Source organism: Xenopus tropicalis, chromosome 2, assembly GCF_000004195.4.
Source record: "Xenopus tropicalis strain Nigerian chromosome 2, UCB_Xtro_10.0, whole genome shotgun sequence".
NCBI lineage: Eukaryota > Metazoa > Chordata > Amphibia > Anura > Pipidae > Xenopus > Xenopus tropicalis.
The window spans coordinates 165,810,005-165,835,102 of record NC_030678.2 but is presented as its reverse complement, the minus strand read 5'-3'; the positions used below and the strand labels follow the sequence as shown (position 1 = coordinate 165,835,102).

General features: G+C 46.4%; 1 protein-coding gene across 1 annotated transcript in view; it reads left to right on the top strand.

Moving 5' to 3' along the window:
• The window catches only part of deup1 (deuterosome assembly protein 1), a 48,618-nt gene extending 24,912 nt beyond the window's left edge, over positions 1-23,706 (top strand). Inside the window, exons 10-13 of the mRNA XM_002940141.5 lie at positions 974-1,150; positions 6,371-6,528; positions 19,348-19,609; positions 22,946-23,706. Coding sequence (XP_002940187.1) covers positions 974-1,150; positions 6,371-6,528; positions 19,348-19,609; positions 22,946-23,116 — 768 coding nt within the window. The 3' untranslated portion in view covers positions 23,117-23,706. The remainder of the gene's footprint in view (positions 1-973; positions 1,151-6,370; positions 6,529-19,347; positions 19,610-22,945) is intronic.
• Positions 23,707-25,098: the final 1,392 nt, after the last annotated feature.

Sequence of the window (25,098 nt, the reverse complement as noted above, 5' to 3'; positions counted from 1 at the left end):
ATTCGGTTCAACCGGGACCGCAGATCCAGACGAAACTGAATCCTTAAAAAAACGCCGGGATTCGGACAAATCCCGGACCAAATCCGGGATTCAGTGCATCCCTAATAAGGATATTGTGGTGTTAGTCTAAAGGTCCCCATATACATAAGATCTGCTCGTTTGGCGATGTCTACGGGTGGGCGATATTGGGAGAATCCAGGGTAATTCGATCGTTTGACCCTGGGACCAAACGATCGAATTATAATGGCGGGTATAGGCAAAGTCGGTCCGGGGACCACATCAACGAGCCAATGCAGTCCCCGATCCGACTAGATTTTCTAACCTGACTGATCGTGATCTGGCCAATTTCAGGCCAGATATCGGTCGGGCAGGCCCGTCAGGAGTGCCCATACACAGGCTGATTAGCTGCTGAATCAGTCTAATGGAACCAATATCTGCAGCTACAATCGGCCCGTGTATGGGGACCAAATGGTGGGGCTGAACCTAGAGTCCTGTGTGGGTTTAGTTCAATAGACCCATTTCCAACCAGGACCCTTTGAGCAATGGTCCTACCAAGACACACTGACCTAATTCCTCATCTTCATAAGGCCTTAATTACCTGACCCAATGCAGATCTCTAGCCCCTTCCCCTTTAGGTGTCCAGTCCAGTTGATGGTTAGGCCCATCCTAAAGCAAAATGAGGGAATATGGGAGTAAATGCTAAATTACTGTTTGTATATAGATGAAATAATAGTAGGGTCACTGCTACCTCCTTGTTCTCATAGAGTTGAGGTCATGTTTAGAGCTTGGTGGACCCTCAACTTCTTCACTAATCCAAAGTGAGAGACAACATAATTTAATCCAGTAACAACCATTCAAGTCCAATCACATGTTTAGTGCTGAGAAGCTGATACATCTCCAAAAGTAGAGCAGTTATCCCGTCTCCGTTCTAGATCTAAAGCAGATGTTCTTCTTAATGTGTGATTATTATCAGGCTGAAAATGATCTGCACGGAACGGAAGCCAAAAACAGTGACCTGGAACGACTGAGGAAAGATATCGGTGACCTGACTGCAAAGCTTAATCAGAAAGATGTCACTATAGCAACCGTCAGCCGGAAAGTTTCTCGCCTGGAGCGAGAGTTGGAACTGAAAGGAGCGCAGAACCGACAGGTATGCAGATTACTCGCTTTGTTGTTTTATTCTATTTATTTCAGAACAGAAAAGCAGCGAATGTTCTTCCCTGTGAGAAAAGCCGCATAGAGTTATGCTGTTTTTCGTGACCAATTAATACTTTTATTGATCCGGGGGATGTCTGTAGGGCCCTTAGTACTTATTTGTACCTATATTCTAACAAGTCAGTTGTCAGGTTTATTGAAAGGGGTCCAATTATTTCTTATAAGTGCAATGTGCAATACAAAGAAGTGAAAAAGCCCTTTAACAGACTGGGGGGCAATAAAAATCCCTTGGTGGTTGTCGGATCTTTATTTCATTGTTTCTGATATAGGGAAATAAAAACAAGCTTAAAGGGATACTAAAGTGATGAGTTATGCATGTAGAAAGCAATGCCTATGGGTGCTGTGTACAGGTATGGGTCCTGTTATCCAGAATGCTCGGCATCTGGGCTTTTCGGATAAGGGATTTCTCCGTAATTTGGAACTCCATACCTTAATGCTGCTAAAAAATCAGTTAAACATTAACAAAACCTAGTAGTCTAGTTCTGCCTTCTATATAGATTCATTATATTTTAGTTGGGATCAAGTACAGGTACTGTTTTATTATTACAGAGAAAAGGGAATCATTTAACCATTAAATAAACCCAATAGGGCTGTTCTGCCCCAATAAGGGGTAATTATATCTTAGTTGGGATCAAGTACAGGTACTGTTTTATTATTACAGAGAAAAGGGAATCATTTAACCATTAAATAAACCCAATAGGACTGTTCTGCCCCCAATAAGGGGTAATTATATCTTAGTTGGGATCAAGTACAGGTACTGTTTTATTATTACAGAGAAAAGGGAATCATTTAACCATGAAATAAACCCAATAGGGCTGTTCTGCCCCCAATAAGGGGTAATTATATCTTAGTTGGGATCAAGTACAGGTACTGTTTTATTATTACAGAGAAAAGGGAATCATTTAACCATGAAATAAACCCAATAGGGCTGTTCTGCCCCCAATAAGGGGTAATTATATCTTAGTTGGGATCAAGTACAGGTACTGTTTTATTATTACAGAGAAAAGGGAATCATTTAACCATTAAATAAACCCAATAGGGCTGTTCTGCCCCCAATAAGGGGTAATTATATCTTAGTTGGGATCAAGTACAGGTACTGTTTTATTATTACAGAGAAAAGGGAATCATTTAACCATTAAATAAACCCAATAGGGCTGTTCTGCCCCCAATAAGGGGTAATTATATCTTAGTTGGGATCAAGTACAGCTACTGTTTTATTATTACAGAGAAAAGGGAATCATTTAACCATTAAATAAACCCAATAGGGCTGTTCTGCCCCAATAAGGGGTAATTATATGTTAGTTGGGATCAAGTACATGTACTGTTTAATTATTACAGAGAAAAAGGAAAATTATTTTTAAAAATTAGAATTATTTGCTTATAAGTCTAAGGGAGATGGCATTCCAGTAATTCATAGCTTTCTAGATAATGGGTTTCTGGATAAGGGATCCCATAACTGTACAATTATTGGCATAGTAACAGAGGTGGTGCAGTTCTATAGCTGATTTGATTGGCTAAATAAAATGTACAGTCGAGACCTATGCTCGTATAACTGATTTGGTTGGTGGAATTAGGGTTGGCACCTTTGTGTTGTTGGAAATCCAGACATGGGGAGTGACATCAAGGGTGGACCTAATGAAGTCACAGTTGGGACAATGACATTAAAGGGCAGGTTATGTCATCAGGGGGCAGGGCTGTGACATGGCAGTCTATGATTGGGTGTGTACAGAGTCCTGTCCAGGTGTAAAGGTGGCCATACTTGGGCAGATTCTGGTCCTTCAGATCAGTTTGGCAGCTTATCTGACCGTGTATGGGCACCCCCAACAGGCCTCCCCAACCAATATCTGGTCTAGAATTGGGCAGATCTCAATTGGACAGGTTTGATTTTCCATCAGATTAGGGGCCGCATAGGCTTGTTGATGTGGCCCTCGGTCTGATGGTGCCTATGCCCGCTGTTGTAATTCGATTTAGCATGATATCACCCACCTTTAGGTGGGCATATTGGGAGAAGATCCACATATTTGGCGACCACGTCAACGAGTGAATCTTCCCGGGTATGGCCACATTTAGATTTCTGAAATAAGGACAGGCAGTTTTGGACGGGGCTACCAGTGCAAAAAAAAAAAAAGTGGTAACCCTAGGCAGAATACAATGTACAATTGTGCACTGTGGAATGTACAGTGCAGATGTGCACCTCTGTGTTTCTAGCTGAATAGAACGTGCGCCTGTACAATTGCATTGCCTGGCTCAATGGAACATAAAGTCTAGCTGCAGGTATATATATGTACAGTATATATGCCTCTATAATGGCTTTGTCTGTCCAGTGGAATGTACAGTGCGGCTGTACCTGTGCTCCTCCATAACGGCTTCAGCTGGCTGTGTGTCATATATGGTAAGCAACATAATAAAGCAACATAGTAAGATAAGTGTGTGGTTGTTCCGAGAGCAACATTTGTCATCTGTATGCCTTGTCATCTGCAGCCGTAATCCTTTGTAAATAGAACATGATATAATAAGCTCCAGTAAGTACACATTCCACTCATTCTAAACACATTTATATAAACATGCCGGCGGGTGTAATAAAAAAAAATCACTACCGTGTCAGGCTTTTGGTTTAATCGCACCTTAGGGTTGTTATTAAATGTTTTCTTACAGTAATGAGGATTAAGTGTAGAGTATATACACCATTAAAGGGGAACTGCACCCAAACACAAACATGCACATAAACACACTCTGTCCATTTTAGAGCACCCGCGCTTGTGAATGCGTTCATAAATGATTAATATTGTTATAATTAGCCTTTACTTGATTGTAAGGGCGTTGAGGCGGCACATTTCTATTGGACGCCATGACCCACCCATGGAATTTTGACACTGATAAAGGCTACGAGGGTTGTTGTCCTAAAGAGATTACAGTTTATTTCAGGGGATACACAACGTGTCGCCCTTCTGTAGTTGAACTGCAAGCATCCCTGTTGGCCAACCCTTAAAGGGGTGGGTTCACCTTCAGTTTAACTATCCTATAAGTATTCTATAGAATTACACATTCTTATTTTGTATGTTTTTTTAATTATTTGCCTTCTTCTTTCAACTCTTTCCAGCTTGCAAGTGAAGGTCACTGACCCCAGAAGCCTTTGTGCGGCTGCAATTTTATTGTTATTGTTCATTTTTTATGACTTATCTTAAGTCATAAAGATAGGCCCTCCTCTGTTCATATATCTGTCTTTCTTCCAAGTCACTGCCTGGTTGCTGGGGTTAAATTGGACCCTAGAAACCAGGTAGCTGCAAAAAATTCTTAACTGGAGAGCTGCTGAACAAAAAGCTTAATAATTAAAAAAAACCGCAGATAATAAAAAATGAATAGCATTCTCTGCATCAAAGTAAAAGTTATTGTAAATGCAAACAACCCCTTTATGTCTCTGTTAATTTACCAATGGCAGAATAGTAACTGCCGCAGTGCTAATAACACTGGTAAAATCATTTTTTTTGTATTAATAATGCTCCCTACGTGTTCTCTATGTATAATAGAGCGGCTTGGGATATTGCGCCCATAAAGCTTCCCAATCAGCACCTGCAGACTATATGTAGAGGCAAAGACACAAGCAGGAGCATTCAGATGCAGAAGCCATTTAGCCAAACAGGGCCCAAACCCCAGCAATTTATCTTGTCTGTCTTATTTGGAAGAAAATAAAGAAAACGAGCGCTTTGTATGCTCTGTGACTGCATTGTAACAAGGCTTTTTGTCCTAAATTCCTACATTCATCAATCTTCAAAGAAATTTCCAGATCCAGATAGAGGAGAAGAGCGATGCATCACGGCTCTGACTAATGGTACACAAGGCCACGCAGGCATCAAAGGTTTTCTTACACTCGCAGAGCGGCCATCTAACCCCCGCATTGTTACAATTATTTGGCCTCTGCCAAAAAACGGCCAATTATAGCGGCGATATTTCACCGATCTGTCGTTTGACTTTCAGCTTGGATGGGCCCTGTCAGCTCGCAAGCAAGTCTGACCCAGACAAAACAAACAAGATGAAGCAAGAAAGAAGAAGGATTAGTGAGCGGGCCAAGCAATCTCACATTGATGGCTGCAGATATATTATTTTATTAACCTTTTCGTGCCAAAAGACACCCTTTCCGCAGTAAAGTTGTGCCGGCTAATGTCAGCTGCTTTATTGTCAGAAACACAGCAGTTCCCTAATAAAAGAGTACTTCTGTCAGTGTTAACTAGAGTCCTGCACGGAACCAGTTTTTGAGACCTGGCCTGACCCAGCAGAAGAACAGGGGGCCAGGCTTAGGTAACTGTTCCAAATAGGGGTGCCACCTGTCCCGTTTTGACCTGGATAGCCCGGTTTTCGGAAGGGCTGTCCGGGTCAAAACTGCCTGTTTGGTTTCCCCAATTTGGAAAACCAGAGAGGACTCTTTGAGATTGACATGGCAATCGGCCAAATACAGATCACCATCCCATAGCCCCACCCCCATGATCCCCCGCCCCCTGTCCGGAGTTAAGGTGGCCATACACGGGCCGATTGTAGCTGACGATACCGGTCCCTTGGCCAGATATAGATCGGGCAGGTTAAAAGATTTAGTCAGATCAGGGTCCGAATCGGCTCGTTGATGCAGTCCCCGAACCAGCTGTGCCATTGCTGCCGTTAGGATTCGATCATTGGCCCCAGATCAAATTAGCCTACATTTTCCCAATATCGCCCCCTGTAGGTGGGGATATCGGGAGAAGATCCTCTCGCTTGGCGAGGTCCCCAAGCAATCGGATCTTAACGTTTATGGGCACCTTTAGCCACCGCAAAATGTGGCAACCCTAGTTCCAAACCATATTATTACCTTAAAAATCATGAAAAGGATCCATATTTTTTAATTAATGCATACTGCAAAGTTGCTTGAAATTGTTTACTTTTGAAAAAGCTTTTGAGTTGTGTTCGGGTTAATTTCCCCTTTAAGGTACTAGTGAATCCATCTTGCCTATTATCATGAATGGTATACAACTGCACATACTGATGCCGGGGAACCCTGGAGCTACTGCCACCCTGGACCTGCTGGGTTCCCACAGTGAATTGGGTGAATAGGGGCACCAGACTGGCACCAGTTGAAACACAAAAATTATCTCTATGATAAAGTGATTTATTTTTGTTTCTTTTCCAGACTTCAATGCCACTCAGCCAGAAGGATGTTATTGCAGAATTGGAAAGTGAAATGCCCCAAATACATGCAGTTAACAAGGCGCCTCAGACAGACTCAGGGGAAGTTGACCCATGGATCAGCATTAAATGTGGAGAGCATGACAAACCCCAGAAGCACAGGTTTGTGTTAACGTTTTGTGGTGGCACTTGTTGTTTAGAGCAGAGCATCAGAGAATGTCGCTGAAGGTTGAAGGCTTCCAGAAAATATTAAAGGAACAGTAACACCTAATAATGAAAGTGTTTTAAAAGAATGGCAATATAATGTACCATTGTACTGAAGTGGTAAAACTGCCTCTGAAACACTACTATTGTTTATATCAGTGATCCCCAATCAGTGGCTCAGGGGCAACATGTTCCTCCCCAACCCCTTGGATGTTGCTCTCAGTGTCCCCAAACCAGGGAGTTATTTTTGAATTCCTGACTTGGGGGCAAGTTTTGATTGGATAAAACACAAGATTTACTACCAAATAAAGCCCCTGTAAGCTGATAGGGTGCATAGAGGCCCCTAATAGCCAATCACAGCCCTTATTTGGCTCCTCCATGAAATTAAAGGGTGAAGACACACGGAGCTACTAGTAGCAGGTACTTGTTGTGGCTACTAAAACAGACAATGCTGATCATTTACTGATAATTGTCTCTACGTGTGTTTTAGCAGAGGCAATTCTCAGTATTGTCTATGGCAGGGGATTTTCTGAAGTTTCTGAAGCCTGCGACAAAACTCCCTGTTCGCGGGCGACTAATGTCCCCGAGTTGCCTTCACCTGCCATCCCACCGGCGAAAATGTAAGTCGCCGGTGGGATGGCACACGCGGCGGCGCAATTTTGCGCAAATCGACCAAAAAGCCTTGCGAGGCAACTTGCGTGCCATCCCACCGGCGACTTACATTTTCGCCGGTGGGATGGCAGGGGAAGGCAACTCGGGGAGATTAGTCGCCCGCGAACAGGGAGTTTTGTTGCGGGCGACTAATCTCCCCGTGTGCCAGAGCCCTAATAGCCATGAAAAAGTAGCTGCTACTAGTAGCTCAGTGTGTCTTCACCCTTATGGTGCTTGTGTTGCTCTCCAAGTCTATCAACGTTTGACTGTGGCTCATGAGTAAGAAAGGTTGGGGACCCCTGGTTTATATAAAAGAGCTGCTTTGTAGCCATGGGGGCAGCCATTCAAGCACAGAATACAAAATAGAAAACAGATAAGCTCTGCTGAATCCCATTGTATCCTACAGAGTTTATCTATTATCTGCTGAGTAACAGTGGCCATACACAGGAAGATTTCAGCTGCCGATTCTAGTCCTTCAGACCGATTTGGAACATTATCTGCCCTTGTATGGGGACCCCCAACAGGCCTACCTGACTGATATCTGGCCTTAAATTGGTCAGATCTCAATCGGGCAGGTTTGATTTTCCGTCGGATAAGGGACCACATGGGCTCGTTGATGTGGTCCTCGGCCCAACGACGCCTTTGCCCGCCATTGTAATATGCTTCTTTGGCCCTAGGGCCAAACGATCGAATTAGCCTGATATAGTGGGCATATCGAGAAAAAATCCACTTGTTTGGCAACGTTGCCACATGAGCGAATCATTCAGTGCATGGCCACCTTAACCTGTGCCTTTTCTCCTTTTCCAGCTTTGCATGGCTGCCCCCATGGCTACACAGCAGCTTGTTTATATAAACTATAATAAAGTTTTTGAAGCAATGGTACCAGTTGTACCAGTGCAGGGCAACAGTACATTATATTTTAATTACTTTAAAACGCTTTGATTTTTTGGTGTTACTGTTACTTTAAGACACTTGACTAGGTTGCCCTTCTAAACAATATAACGTTCCTGCCCAAAAGTCTTGATTTTGTGTTTATTACAAATTAATCTTTGCCGCTATTTGACCTGGGGCAGGAGGTTTCTAGGGGAAGTCACACTATAAATATCTGTTTAGTGACCCACACAACCCCCAGGGCGCTTTTTAAGTGAGGATTGGATAAAAGGGGGCGACGAATCAGTTCTGTTACAATTTTAAAGGAGTTGCTGTTGAATTCCTCCTGCTGACTATTCATCTCTACCTACTGGTGGCCTTAGATTTTTGCTACTGCACTTTGCTGATTTATTTCTCCCTAGTGTGAAATATGGTGTCATGGCTTTGGCTACAAGAAATGATTCTTGCTGATCTTGTGACTGATGAACCCACAGAAAGTGCTGCTAAGGATCAAGTTCAGAGAAGGGCAAATAATGTGATGAAGGGGTGGAAGTTATAAAGAGAGGCATGCCAAACTGGCATTGGTTAATCTAGAAAAATGATGCCTTTGAGCAGTTGTGATGAATGTGTACAAACACAAGCAAGGGCAGTGCAGGGATGTCCCGAGGGGCCTCATTATTCCCTGAATAATAGAAATAGTACATGGTCCTTAGTTGTGAATGGAGCAAATGAGATTTAGGCAACAGTAATGGGTAGGGATGCACTAAGCACCAAAATCAACAAAAAAGTATTGGACAAATCTTAAAATAAATTTTAGATTCGCTTCAGCCAGCCAAAAAGACTCAGATTTGGCCAAATCCTACACCTGATCTGATCACTAGAATTAGGTCCTTTCAAAATAGCAATTTGATATAATCCTTGATCAATAACTAAAGATCCCCAATTTAGTAACTTTGGACACCTGGAAGGTGAGATAATAGCCTCCGGGAAAGGACTGTGGCTGTGGGATAGCAGGTATAGTAGGGAGAGATGGTGCCTATAGTAGCAGTGGGGGGATAATAGCCTCTGGGAAGGGACTGGGGCTGTGGGATAGCAGGTATAGTAGGGAGAGATGGTGCCTATAGTAGCAGTGGGGGGATAATAGCCTCTGGGAAGGGACTGGGGCTGTGGGATAGCAGGTATAGTAGGGAGAGATGGTGCCTATAGTAGCAGTGGGATAATAGCCTCTGGGAAGGGACTGGGGCTGTGGGATAGCAGGTATAGTAGGGAGAGATGGTGCCTATAGTAGCAGTGGGGGGATAATAGCCTCCGGGAAAGGACTGTGGCTGTGGGATAGCAGGTATAGTAGGGAGAGATGGTGCCTATAGTAGCAGTGGGGGGATAATAGCCTCTGGGAAGGGACTGGGGCTGTGGGATAGTAGGGAGAGATGGTGCCTATAGTAGCAGTGGGGGGATAATAGCCTCTGGGAAGGGACTGGGGCTGTGGGATAGCAGGTATAGTAGGGAGAGATGGTGCCTATAGTAGCAGTGGGATAATAGCCTCTGGGAAGGGACTGGGGCTGTGGGATAGCAGGTATAGTAGGGAGAGATGGTGCCTATAGTAGCAGTGGGGGGATAATAGCCTCTGGGAAGGGACTGGGGCTGTGGGATAGCAGATATAGTAGGGAGAGATGGTGCCTATAGTAGCAGTGGGGGGATAATAGCCTCCGGGAAGGGACTGTGGCTGTGGGATAGCAGGTATAGTAGGGAGAGATGGTGCCTATAGTAGCAGTGGGGGGATAATAGCCTCTGGGAAGGGACTGGGGCTGTGGGATAGCAGGTATAGTAGGGAGAGATGGTGCCTATAGTAGCAGTGGGATAATAGCCTCTGGGAAGGGACTGTGGCTGTGGGATAGCAGGTATAGTAGGGAGAGATGGTGCCTATAGTAGCAGTGGGGGGATAATAGCCTCTGGGAAGGGACTGGGGCTGTGGGATAGCAGGTATAGTAGGGAGAGATGGTGCCTATAGTAGCAGTGGGGGGATAATAGCCTCTGGGAAGGGACTGGGGCTGTGGGATAGCAGATATAGTAGGGAGAGAATTGTATTAAAATATATTTAACAAATACAATAAAACAATAATTACATTTCAATCAAGCAAAAAAAAATATATAAATCAATATCACATCAAAAAACAAAGCGTACCTCCCTCCAAAGCATCTTATTTCTTATAGATCGTTATAACACATATCAAGAGGCATCTTTATGTTTCTTTTTTTGAGAATTGTCCAAACATTTCCCAGCAGACCGTTTAACCTGTACCCGCACACCTGCCCCCTGACTCTCCATCACATCTTGCTCCCCCAACTCCCCTTCCTCCAGTGACTCCTTTTCTGCCCCCTGAGACTGAAAAGCCCCTTCTCTTTTGCTCTTCTTCCTGCTGGAGATGATATCAGATGAGAGGCTTTTCCTTTTCTCCCTCTCCTCCTCCTCCTCCATTCTCTCCAACTCTACCTGTTCTTCTGCTAAATCCCCCCATGACTTCCCTCCTGGCAAAACAAACCTATTTTCAGTTGGGAGGGTAATTACACCTGGGCACTGAGCCTCCTTAGCTTTATTTGATTTGCTGCCCACCACTATCCAACCATCCCCTCCACCTCCCTCCTCTTGGGATGCCTGTACCTTTGTCTGTTTGTGCTCTCTCTCCTTCCCTCTCACCTCTGTTGGGCGCCCCCTGTCTGTTTCTTTTCCCCCACCTGCCCTCTCCTCCCCCCTTCCCTCAGTCTGGGGCAAGTTCTCCCCTGGCATTGGGGTACTCATTACTTTTTCTAGATTGGGACAAGCCTTCCTAATGTTCCGCCAGGCTTCGGGGCAGGCCCTATAAGCATGGCCGGATTGCATACACAGGTTGCACTTTATGGCCTTTACACACTCCTTGCTTGGGTGCCCAGTCTCCCCACACAAAGCACATTTCTGTATGTTACACTTTACAGCATAATGCCTGTTGGACCCACATTTATAGCATAGCCTGGGCTGGCCCACATAGAAACAGACACCCCTTGCTTTTGGAACAGCTTTTGCCTTTCTTTTCCTTTCCTTTAACAGAGCAGGAAACATTGCCCTCTGCAGTGCGCTCCACTGTCACCACGATGTTGGACCCAGTGGCCTTCTTGCTGCTTCTCAAACGGGTCTTAACTACCCGGCTAAACGGTTTAATTGCCTTCTTCCCCATTGAGTAGGGAAAAACAGCAAAAAACAAAGAAAAATACCAACAAAAACTAACCCCCAGACCCAGCCGGGCCTGGGAGAAAGTCACAACTCCACAGAGCACTCACAGCACCTCCACTCAGTAGCAACAGCAATGAGCAAATGGCCTCTGGGAAGGGGGTGTGGCTGTGGGATAGCAGGTATAGTAGGGAGAGATGGTGCCTATAGTAGCAGTGGGGGGGATAATAGCCTCCGGGAAGGGACTGTGGCTGTGGGATAGCAGGTATAGTAGGGAGAGATGGTGCCTATAGTAGCAGTGGGGGGATAATAGCCTCTGGGAAGGGACTGGGGCTGTGGGATAGCAGGTATAGTAGGGAGAGATGGTGCCTATAGTAGCAGTGGGGGGATAATAGCCTCTGGGAAGGGACTGGGGCTGTGGGATAGCAGGTATAGTAGGGAGAGATGGTGCCTATAGTAGCAGTGGGGGGATAATAGCCTCTGGGAAGGGACTGGGGCTGTGGGATAGCAGGTATAGTAGGGAGAGATGGTGCCTATAGTAGCAGTGGGGGGATAATAGCCTCTGGGAAGGGACTGGGGCTGTGGGATAGCAGGTATAGTAGGGAGAGATGGTGCCTATAGTAGCAGTGGGATAATAGCCTCTGGGAAGGGACTGGGGCTGTGGGATAGCAGGTATAGTAGGGAGAGATGGTGCCTATAGTAGCAGTGGGGGGATAATAGCCTCCGGGAAAGGACTGTGGCTGTGGGATAGCAGGTATAGTAGGGAGAGATGGTGCCTATAGTAGCAGTGGGGGGATAATAGCCTCTGGGAAGGGACTGGGGCTGTGGGATAGTAGGGAGAGATGGTGCCTATAGTAGCAGTGGGGGGATAATAGCCTCTGGGAAGGGACTGGGGCTGTGGGATAGCAGGTATAGTAGGGAGAGATGGTGCCTATAGTAGCAGTGGGATAATAGCCTCTGGAAGGGACTGGGGCTGTGGGATAGCAGGTATAGTAGGGAGAGATGGTGCCTATAGTAGCAGTGGGGGGATAATAGCCTCTGGGAAGGGACTGGGGCTGTGGGATAGCAGATATAGTAGGGAGAGATGGTGCCTATAGTAGCAGTGGGGGGGATAATAGCCTCCGGGAAGGGACTGTGGCTGTGGGATAGCAGGTATAGTAGGGAGAGATGGTGCCTATAGTAGCAGTGGGGGGATAATAGCCTCTGGGAAGGGACTGGGGCTGTGGGATAGCAGGTATAGTAGGGAGAGATGGTGCCTATAGTAGCAGTGGGATAATAGCCTCTGGGAAGGGACTGTGGCTGTGGGATAGCAGGTATAGTAGGGAGAGATGGTGCCTATAGTAGCAGTGGGGGGATAATAGCCTCTGGGAAGGGACTGGGGCTGTGGGATAGCAGGTATAGTAGGGAGAGATGGTGCCTATAGTAGCAGTGGGGGATAATAGCCTCTGGGAAGGGACTGGGGCTGTGGGATAGCAGATATAGTAGGGAGAGAATTTTATTAAAATATATTTAACAAATACAATAAAACAATAATTACATTTCAATCAAGCAAAAAAAATATATAAATCAATATCACATCAAAAAACAAAGCGTACCTCCCTCCAAAGCATCTTATTTCTTATAGATCGTTATAACACATATCAAGAGGCATCTTTATGTTTCTTTTTTGAGAATTGTCCAAACATTTCCCAGCAGACCGTTTAACCTGTACCCGCACACCTGCCCCCTGACTCTCCATCACATCTTGCTCCCCCAACTCCCCTTCCTCCAGTGACTCCTTTTCTGCCCCCTGAGACTGAAAAGCCCCTTCTCTTTTGCTCTTCTTCCTGCTGGAGATGATATCAGATGAGAGGCTTTTCCTTTTCTCCCTCTCCTCCTCCTCCTCCATTCTCTCCAACTCTACCTGTTCTTCTGCTAAATCCCCCCATGACTTCCCTCCTGGCAAAACAAACCTATTTTCAGTTGGGAGGGTAATTACACCTGGGCACTGAGCCTCCTTAGCTTTATTTGATTTGCTGCCCACCACTATCCAACCATCCCCTCCACCTCCCTCCTCTTGGGATGCCTGTACCTTTGTCTGTTTGTGCTCTCTCTCCTTCCCTCTCACCTCTGTTGGGCGCCCCCTGTCTGTTTCTTTTCCCCCACCTGCCCTCTCCTCCCCCCTTCCCTCAGTCTGGGGCAAGTTCTCCCCTGGCATTGGGGTACTCATTACTTTTCTAGATTGGGACAAGCCTTCCTAATGTTCCGCCAGGCTTCGGGGCAGGCCCTATAAGCATGGCCGGATTGCATACACAGGTTACACTTTATGGCCTTTACACACTCCTTGCTTGGGTGCCCAGTCTCCCCACACAAAGCACATTTCTGTATGTTACACTTTACAGCATAATGCCTGTTGGACCCACATTTATAGCATAGCCTGGGCTGGCCCACATAGAAACAGACACCCCTTGCTTTCCCAATGAAAAAAGAATTTGGGAGATGCCTCTGAACATTCTGATCCACATGCAGTTTTACTTGGACTTTATACCCCCCTACCCAGAATCCCTCCTCATCAAACACCGGCTCCAGGGGGGATAGCACAGTGCACTGGCGCCGGAGCCATATGAGGATGTCCTGCTTATGCACTGTCTCTCTCTTCATGATAATGGTGACCAGTTTGGTTTCGGGTTTGGACACCGGTATTACCCTAAACCCCTCCCACTCCTTGGCCTCTTTACTCAGATGGTACCGCCTCCAGAACTCCTCTAACCCTTGGGGTAACTTATAGCTTAAATCAAACTCTGTGTCTGTGACACTCAGCAAGGCATAAACATCCTGTGGGGTAAAACCCAGCAACTGCTTAATAATGTTTCTGCCCACAAACCTGCGCCCCGGGAAATCCTCCCTCTCTTTCTCCCACTTAATTTTAACAACATTCTTCCTCTTATCAAACTCATCATCAAACTCCTCATCCTGCTCACGTGCAAAGAATCTCCTTCCCTCCCAAACACTGCCCCCCGCAGCCCCAGCAACACTCTCAGTCCCCTCATGCTCATTGCTTTCCCCAGCAGAATAAACGACATTTTTTCCTTCCCCTCCCCCCTCACTCACACACGTTGCATTACCTGCAATCACCTGCACCTCAGCTGCACCACTCCCAGCCTCTTGCACCTCAGCTGCCCCAGCACTCACTGCCCCACCCCCCTCACTCACACACATTGCATTACCTGCAATCACCTGCACCACTCCCAGCCGCTTGCACCTCAGCTGCCCCAGAACTCACTGCCCCACCCCCCTCAGTCACACACATTGCATTACCTGCATGTACCTGCACCCCAGCCGCTTGCCCCACACTGCCCCCGGCACTCACGGCAGCTGCACACACACTATCAGCATTAGAAAGGTTGTTACTATGGGTAATGTCAGTAGCAACGCTACATTCAGTAAAAGTTTTTGAAACTTTAGTCTCTTTGAGCAGTTCAGCAACTTTAAGCAGTCTCTCAGCGGTCACATTGCCCTCCTTCATCTGCTCAAATCTCTGCTTGTTGTCATACAGCTCCTTCCATGGCTCTATAACAGCCAGAATGTCTTTAATGTTAATTTCAGTCTCTTCTAGTTCCTTATTGAGGAAAGCCAACTCCCTGATGTACTGAGTCCTCCTCTCTCCTCTCAGCAACTTCTGATTTTTTATCAGTCTGTCAATCTCTTTATTTAACTTGCTTTGTTTCTCTTCCAAACACCTCAGTTCTTTCAAAGCATTAATAATGGTGTCATATTGTATAACAGTCTCAGTACCTTTATGCCCTTCCCCTGCCTTCCCCAGGGGGTCGGCAGCCATTACCTGCTCACTCTCCAGGGCCACACGGCTTCCATGCACCTCACAGGCAGCAGCCATTTCCTGGTCACTCAGAGCGCATTCTGCAACTTTTAGGGCCACACAGCTTCCATGCTCCTCACTGCCAGCAGCCATCTCCTGGTTGGTCAGAGCACTTTCTACAACCTCCAGGGCCACATGGTTTCCATGCTCCTCACTGCCAGCAGCCATTTTGCAGTCATCAGACTCTGCTCTCATCTCCTGGTCTGCCTCTGTTGTAGCTCCGCAGCTCCCTGCAGTTACTCCAACACTGGCGTCCAGGTCCTCAGAGTTACTCTCCATGCCGCTTTTGGAACAGCTTTTGCCTTTCTTTTCCTTTCCTTTAACAGAGCAGGAAACATTGCCCTCTGCAGTGCGCTCCACTGTCACCACGATGTTGGACCCAGTGGCCTTCTTGCTGCTTCTCAAACGGGTCTTAACTACCCGGCTAAACGGTTTAATTGCCTTCTTCCCCATTGAGTAGGGAAAAACAGCAAAAAACAAAGAAAAATACCAACAAAAACTAACCCCCAGACCCAGCCGGGCCTGGGAGAAAGTCACAACTCCACAGAGCACTCACAGCACCTCCACTCAGTAGCAACAGCAATGAGCAAATGGCCTCTGGGAAGGGGGTGTGGCTGTGGGATAGCAGGTATAGTAGGGAGAGATGGTGCCTATAGTAGCAGTGGGGGGGATAATAGCCTCCGGGAAGGGACTGTGGCTGTGGGATAGCAGGTATAGTAGGGAGAGATGGTGCCTATAGTAGCAGTGGGGGGATAATAGCCTCTGGGAAGGGACTGGGGCTGTGGGATAGCAGGTATAGTAGGGAGAGATGGTGCCTATAGTAGCAGTGGGGGGATAATAGCCTCTGGGAAGGGACTGGGGCTGTGGGATAGCAGGTATAGTAGGGAGAGATGGTGCCTATAGTAGCAGTGGGGGGATAATAGCCTCTGGGAAGGGACTGGGGCTGTGGGATAGCAGGTATAGTAGGGAGAGATGGTGCCTATAGTAGCAGTGGGGGATAATAGCCTCTGGGAAGGGACTGGGGCTGTGGGATAGCAGGTATAGTAGGGAGAGATGGTGCCTATAGTAGCAGTGGGGGGATAATAGCCTCTGGGAAGGGACTGGGGCTGTGGGATAGCAGGTATAGTAGGGAGAGATGGTGCCTATAGTAGCAGTGGGGGGATAATAGCCTCTGGGAAGGGACTGTGGGATAGCAGGTATAGTAGGGAGAGATGGTGCATATAGTAGCAGTGGGGGGATAATAGCCTCTGGGAAGGGACTGGGGCTGTGGGATAGCAGGTATAGTAGGGAGAGATGGTGCCTATAGTAGCAGTGGGGGGATAATAGCCTCTGGGAAGGGACTGGGGCTGTGGGATAGCAGGTATAGTAGGGAGAGATGGTGCCTATAGTAGCAGTAGGATAATAGCCTCTGGGAAGGGACTGGGGCTGTGGGATAGCAGGTATAGTAGGGAGAGATGGGGCCTATAGTAGCAGTGGGGGGATAATAGCCTCTGGGAAGGGACTGGGGCTGTGGGATAGCAGGTATAGTAGGGAGAGATGGTGCCTATAGTAGCAGTGGGGGGATAATAGCCTCTGGGAAGGGACTGGGGCTGTGGGATAGCAGGTATAGTAGGGAGAGATGGTGCCTATAGTAGCAGTGGGATAATAGCCTCTGGGAAGGGACTGGGGCTGTGGGATAGCAGGTATAGTAGGGAGAGATGGTGCCTATAGTAACAGTGGGGGGATAATAGCCTCTGGGAAGGGACTGGGGCTGTGGGATAGCAGGTATAGTAGGGAGAGATGGTGCCTATAGTAGCAGTGGGGGGATAATAGCCTCTGGGAAGGGACTGGGGCTGTGGGATAGCAGGTATAGTAGGGAGAGATGGTGCCTATAGTAGCAGTGGGGGGATAATAGCCTCTGGGAAGGGACTGGGGCTGTGGGATAGCAGGTATAGTAGGGAGAGATGGTGCCTATAGTAGCAGTGGGGGGATAATAGCCTCTGGGAAGGGACTGGGGCTGTGGGATAGCAGGTATAGTAGGGAGAGACAGTAAGGAAGATTCCCTGCATCCCTGACAACTCAAGGGTGTTGGAAAGAGCAGTGAGTTTTAGTTTAGCTGCAGCTGAACATTCATAACCTACTTTTACTTGATGTAAATAATGGGGACTCCCAACATCTGTTTTACAATGGTCCCCGCTACCGCTCCGGACGTCCCTGCATACCATATAGGAATAGGGCGCCTCTATTCACACTATGGCACATCTGCCCTATTCTCCTATAATTAGATGCATTAGACCTTCCAGCCTGTATGTAAGAAGCACTTAGTTGCAGGATTGTTATGAAACTCATGGTGATTAAGCTGAGAAAGAAGAAAGCATGACGGAATGTTACTTGGGACAATTACCTGTTAGTGTTTCTGGAGAGAAAGTACTGGAAAAAAAGCCTGTGATTATAAATGTGCGTTGGGAGCTCAGCACGGAAGCCCCTTCCCTCTGTGTAGCGGCGGCCGACCATTTCCAGACGCTCAGCCTTTATTATACATTATCATTCAACCCTATGCAGTCGGCCGGCGCAGCTGCCGCTCGTATCCCAGTAATTAGAGCGCTTGCAAATGTCACAATATTGTGCGTCTCCTGGGCGTGTAATTAGGGCTTGCCATGAGCGCAGAACGCACGGTGCAGCCTTGCAAGCGAATCAGTGGTGAGAAGCTGCGCGCCTCGGGATAACGTAACCCTTTAGGGGCCAACACGTACAGGCCTCTAGCAGTCAAGTGGGATTCAGGTTGCCACCCAGTCAGTATTTGACCAGTCTAGCCAGCGAATCACCAGCCAGGGCCGGTATAACAAATTTACCTTAAATATATATGTCCGTAAATTTGCATGTGTGGCAACCCTACCTATAATCCCTCCCTTCCCTGACTCTTTCTGCAGCAGATCACCCCCTTGCCTTGAGAGGAAACTTCGACGGCTTCGGCAAATCGCGCCGCCTTGTATGCCATCCCACCGGCGATTTACATTCTCGCTGGTGGGATGGCATTTCGGGAAGATTTGTTGCGCGGCGATTAATCTCCCCATGTGTCACAACCCTTATGGAGAGGCCAGCCTCTGCCCCGCCCGTTATCTCTACATACCCACCCATTTCCCCATCCCATGCACCCATTCCCTCGCCAACCTATAGGCCAGTAATAATAGTAAGGTGCAACCCTAAGTGGGAGATCCTGGGCCACAGAGACAAAATAATCTTCATTAACTAAATACTTTCCCTACCTAGATCCGAGGGACGGTTCCTTTTTGGCATTCAGTGCATTCATATTAAAGCAATGGAAACTGAATAAGGGTTTTTAATCTCCATTAACATCTATAGGGGTATCCATAAGGTACCCGGTTAAACAGGGGACCCACTGGTTCTTATTTCGCCTCTGTTGCTGCTCCGTGTCTCACTAATAGGGTTGCCAGTATGTTACCGACCTAGATGGTAAAACACCCGTCAAGGCCGGAGACGTAATTACAAATTTACTGCAATGTAGCTGCCGGTAAATTTGTAACATCCTCACCCCTGGCTCCCAGCTAAGCCCTTCTCCCTCCCTCAATCTCCCCTTGATCCACTCTCTAGCGCACAGTCACAGTCCTGCCCCTTTTTAACGCCACTTGCCCTCTTGCCACGCCCCCGTATACATCATGACCCGCAGCCAGCTAATAAAAAGGTGGCCCTACTCACATTTCCAACATCTAAAGATGCCCCAGGATACAAGAGCTAAAGTAGGGATGCTACACTTCAAAAGCCCAAATATCGGATGGTCATTATAGTGAGTATAAATCACAGTTATTTAGGTGCAAATTAAACCCTCTAGTGGCCAAAGAGGGAAACAACTGCCAAATGCAAAGCCACACCACTACAAAAAGTTAAAAATAGAAAACTTTATTACACTCCATTAATATAAACCCCATATACAAAGCCTAACGCGTTTCATGCTTACCCAGCACTTAATCATAGGCTCAGCCTAAAGTAGGGATGAGCTGATATCCTGCCGTTGGGCAGTAGAGTCCCTCCACTGATGATATTTGGAATTGAAATTCACAGCAGTAGAAAACAGGTCTTGTTACAATTGGCAACCAATCACCATTAGGTCATATGGGATACGTGCCCTTGCTTTATTTACACAAAATGTAACTTTACGGTTGCCATTAACAGTTCTAACTGCTCTTCTTTTTTATTTCAGATCGTTTCATGGAGAAAATAACTCGCTGAAACCAACAAACTACGCAGATACGAGGAATCACAGTGTGGGCAGCGAATGGGAGAGTGAGAAGAGTCTGTGCCCATGGAATACTCCCACACTGGGCAGTGCCACAGATGACGATTGTGATTTAGTGGACAATGAAAATGAATGGTTGAGCTTGTACAATAGTACCCTGTACCCCGGCCTGGATCTGCCCCCTATTAGCTATGCCTGTGATCAGCTGAAGGATTCCACTAACTCCGTGAGTAATGTTACTGAGCCTGTACCCCTATATATCTTTTATACCCCTCTTCATAAAGGACAATGCTTTGCTGGCTGCCATTGGTTGTTACAATACATATATATTTATAAACTATAAGTAGCCCTAGGTCCTTCCCCATAAAAGGTTTGCCTGAATTAACTGAACATAGGATTGCTGCCTTTCTGTAGGCGTAAATTCAAGCAGGGGTGGGGACGTGATGTCACGGTGGGGCATGACATCACTGGTGCGGGACTATGACATGGTGATCAGCGATTGGCCAATCACCTCGTCAGTTTTGAAGAGTCCTGTCTGGTTTTTCAAATTGGGAAAACCTGGAAGGCAGTTTTGACCTGAACAGCCCTTCCAAAAACTGGACTATCTGGGTCAAAACCAGACCCTAAAGGTGCCCATACACCTTAAGATCCGCTCGCTTGGCGATGTCGCCAATTGAGCAGATCTTCTCCCGATATCCCCACCTACGGGTGGGCGATATAGGGGGAATTTAGGCTAATTCGGTCGTTTGGACCTGGGGCCAAACAATGGAATTATAATGACGGGTATAGGCAAAGTCGGTCCGGGGACCTGATGCGGTCATCAGGTCCATATCAGCAGCTGTCCCCACTTCTTGGATGTACTCAATTGTTTTACATGTCATCAATCAATTGATTTGTGTCATCAGAACGTTAGCTGGACAAGTCTAAACAGACCAATCAGTGCCATGCCTACAGGCCTACGGGGCCCAGACAATGTAGCCCCAAACAATGTAGCGCTCTATAATAATATATCACTTAAAACAGTTTACATGGAAAAACCTGCTTCGACACATACATGTTATGTCACATCAGCCAATGAATGGACAGAGTTCTGTCTTTTGCTCCCACACTACTTCCTGTTACAGTTAGAGCTGCATCACTTCCTGTCATCTGATCTCTGAGGGAGCACACAGCCCATCACTAAATGGCGGCTCAAGGGAAAGGGCAATATTTACTGATATATATATTCCAGTTTGGCGAGATTCTTTATTAGGTTACTTAATATGATATAAACTATCTGTTGGTTACGTATTCATTCTGGGGGTATAGTTTCCCTTTAAGTATAAGAAGGAAGGGGGAAGAGGAAAGGAGCTGGATAGAAACATAGCCAACAATAATAGCAGTAAAAGCTGGTCTCACAATCAGTCTGATTTCTGTAACCATGACTTGTACCTTGGCTTGGCCCAGTAAGGGAACGGAACAATAGATGGAAAGTTTGTTCCTCTTCTAGTAACCCATAGCAACTGAGGATTTGCTGCTCTGCTGTTAAAACACAAACAAGCATCTGATTGCTTGGTATGTGGCACTAATCTGGTCCAATTATTATTCCATTGTCCCTTTAATCTCTGCCTCGGGACCCTTTCACATTGTGAGTACCCCATCAACAATATCAACACGATGCCCTAGATGTCAATAAGAGTGTCTAGGGAGGCATCCAGTTACACCTAAGGGCACATTAGAGACAAACATCACCTGTTGCCCGTAGCAACCAATCAGCAATTAGATTTGAACAGTTGCCTACAAGTTAGAAAACAAAAGCACAGATCTGATTGGCAGCTGTGGGCAACATCACCGGTGATGTGGTGCTTATGGCTCTGACAGTAATCCTACGGGTGGGCGATATCGGGAGAATCCAGGCTAATTCGGTCGTTTGGCCCTGGGTGTATGGCCACCTTCAGATGGTGATTGGGCAACGGGTCTGCTTGTAACACCCATGTGATGCCATAAGGGCGAAATGATTTGATTTACCCAAACTGGCCTGCAACAAGTTACTTACCTCCTACCCCTGGCTCAAAAAATGCACCAGCCTGGGGTATGAAAATGTATCTGGAACTGTAAATTAGAATTTACTCCAAACCATTTAGGTCATGTAGAATCTATAGAGTCCTCTTTATATATCTACTGTAGGGTTATTGGCTCTTTTAATCCATTTTACCCATTCTCTGCTAATTAACTATTATTTGGCTGTCAGATCCACATTCCCCTGCGTTTCATGTGATTAGAAAAGACTGGGCATTCAATGCAAGCCCCATGCCTGGGTCTATTACAAGAAAATCAAAGAAAGTAGAGAATAAAAAGGTCACATAAAGCATCTCTTTTATCCCAGAGAATGCATCGTGCACAAAAGGGCAGTAGGAACAAGTGACAGCAAACAGGATTCTGAAACACAAGCTAAATATATAGCCATGCAGAGTATTGTGCCATACAGAGTATTGTGCCGTTCCAACATGGGAACATCTTTATACCCTGGTGCTGTCAGTGTAAGCTTGAAACCTTCTCCTCCAAGCTTCTCTTTGCCTAAACTGACTCCTCTGAGCTTCTCTTTACCTAAACCGGCTCCTCCAAGCTTCTCTTTGCCTAAACCGACTCCTCCAAGCTTCTCTTTGCCTAAACCGACTCCTCCAAGCTTCTCTTTACCTAAACCGGCTCCTCCAAGCTTCTCTTTACCTACACGAATGAAAGGCATTCCGTTCGGCTCTCAGAAAGAATTGAACTAATCTTACTCTAGAACGTCATTGTGTTTTATAGATCTAGCTGCAGGCTCCAGAGATGTCTGCCCTATTAAACTTGGCACTCTCAGCAAAGGGCAACATGGTGCCTTAGTGGTTAGCACTGACCTTGGCACTATTGGCAAGGAGTGTGAATGTCTCTCTATTGTGTGGGTTTAATCTGGGGATTCTGATCTCCACCAACAATCCAAAGACACACAGAGAGGATCATTGGTTTCTGATGAAAGGGACTGATTGTGATGTGCTAGGGACCTAAAGGTGGCCATAACCGGCCAATAAAAAGCTGTTAACGGACTGTGGGAAGCTTATCAGCCCATGTATGGGGCCCTCCGACAGCCTACCTTACTGATATCTGGCCAAAAATCACTCAGATATCGAACGGGCAGGTTTAAAAATCCTGTCGGGGCATTGGCTCATTAACGTGGTCCTTACCCTGTTTGCCTGCAATGCCAAATGATCAGATCAATCTGATAGGTAAGCATACTGGGGACAGATCCACTTGTTTGGCAACCTCTCGACATGAGCTGGTGTTTCAGTGTATGGCCATCTTACGGCTGTGCCAGTGGGGAAGGGACCGAGGTTCCAAAAATGTCTTGTAGACAATAAATATAAGCACATACTATAAGCTAATCCTACCTTCCCCAAATATTGCAGCAGCAACAGTTGGAGGCTACAGGTCAGTCACCTTTATACTTTGGTAACTGCCTGCATCATCTAATGAGAGCCAATCACATCATTGTTTAGTAGATGCGGTTGCTTCTTCTCTCTTCAATCCTACATTTAATGTTTTGCAGTCCCTTGCCGGATCATCGTTGATCTCTGCCGCAGAGAAATTCCTGCTGGAGGAAACCAGGAGAGCCAGCGACTTCGAGAAGATCTTGAACTCTCACATCGAGGAAATGAAGAGAAACTCAGAAAGCACAGTGAGCAGATATCAAAGCCATGGCCAGAGCAGGCACATATGATACTGAGCCCCAGGGCTAACAATGAACACCTAAGAAGATCACACAGATGAGATTCCTGATCCAGTAGGGAACCCGGATACCCGTGACTGTCCATATTCACTATAGTATTTATGCACAATAGGGCACGCCGCAGGTGCAGTGAGCAAAGTGCAATATCAAGTGCAATCGCCATGTTTTCTTCCCACAATGATCATTGCAGTCTGTTAATGCTTAACTGAGCTGTGACAACCGCAAATGCTTCCGATCTGGCAAAATGATCTCAACTGACCGTGCTTTTCACCACAAATTGGACACAATAGCACAGTAGTCCACTTGCTGTTTGTTCAGCATACACATGGCATCTACTCCCGGTTCTTTGGGCGCTGGTGGGCCGCACCTATAGACTCTGGGCTAAAGGGAACGCCTGGTCAGGAGGTGCATCTGCAGGGCCCCCCTATGTCAATAGGCGCAGCAGAACCTGCGCAACTGATTGTGGGCAACTGAATGTAAATGAGCCCCGTTATCTACACTCGTTAGTTAAATTACTTAAGGTCTCCATACACGGTAAGATCCGCTCGCTTGGCGAGATCGCCAAGCGAGCGGATCTTCCCCCGATATCCCCCCCCTACGGGTGGGCGATATCGGGGAGCTTGAAGTTAAAAGAAAAAATAATCCGGATTATGTAGGCGGCAATGTATCAGTTTTAACCTGGCCGATCAATATCTGGCCAATTTCAGGCCAGATATCGGTCGGCCAGTCCGCTCGTTTCTGCCCCTACACGGGCATATAAGCTGCCGAGTCGGTCCAAGGGACCCATATCGGCAGCTATTATCGGCCCGTGTATGGGGGCCTTTAAGTTATTAAGATTTCTAAATGAAAATATAATTATTCCTTTTTATATTTGATAACTTTTTATGTATATTTTTCTGTTCTTATTGTAAATAATACATGTATATAATGGTGTGCGCCAAGCCTGATTTCAGCCATGATTTCCGTTATTCCAGCACCAGAGATTTATGGTGGGAGATGAAGCTCCCTAGGGTGTATGTGGATTGTAAAGGTTAATGTGCCCTTTATGTGAGAGCTATAGTTAGACGTTTACCAACCTAGTAAGGGCAGGCCTGCAGAACAGCCTACAGCTCACAACCACTGTGTCTGGATGCTACAAAAACTATGTTACAATAACGATAACGACTTTCCTGCGACCATTGGTTGCATGAAGGAACATTTGTCCCACTCCACTAACATTAAGACCTGAATGGTCAAACAATAGAATTCTACCCCTTTCTGACAATTCAGCATCAACCTACTGCTGATATTTGGGCACCTTCAAAGGTGCCCCATCCAAATTTTCCACCTTGGCCAGTCGGTGAGACGACAGATATCCAAGGCTTTAGCCGATACCGGTCACCTCGTCAACCTATGATAATATCGGTGCGTGTTTGGGCACAGGGCTGTTACTGATGGATGCGTGGCCGGAACCCACTGTGCTGCCATTTCATGAGGAACATAAGTCACATACGTCATCATCCCTCAACCTAGATCTCTGTGAATATGGTTCGGGAAAGGTAAAACTGATGAGCAGCTCCTAATCAGCTGACTGCAACTGCCAGTCTGGTCCAAGAGGTGTCATTAAGTACAGTCCATTGGGAATGTTCCAGAGGAGATGGTATAATTGGGTCACAGGCCCCCCATCTATGTCTTCTAATGGAGTTGCTCAGTTGGATGAAGACTTGCTTGCAAGATAACTCAGCAAGTCCAGTTACTTAAGAACCAGTAGATTCTGTTTTATTCCAGTATTCCGTAAAATAACTTATTTGTCCATAACATGCTATTTGTTTCCTTAACTGACCCCTGGATGTTTCTCATAAGGAACATTTAGAATATTTAGGCACAGAGTGAAAGCTTGGAGGGTTCATTTATTACCCCAAGGGATGCAAGGGCAAGAGTATGCCCCTTAGTGCTCATCTATGGAGCATTTGTGCCCCCCCTTAACACAATAG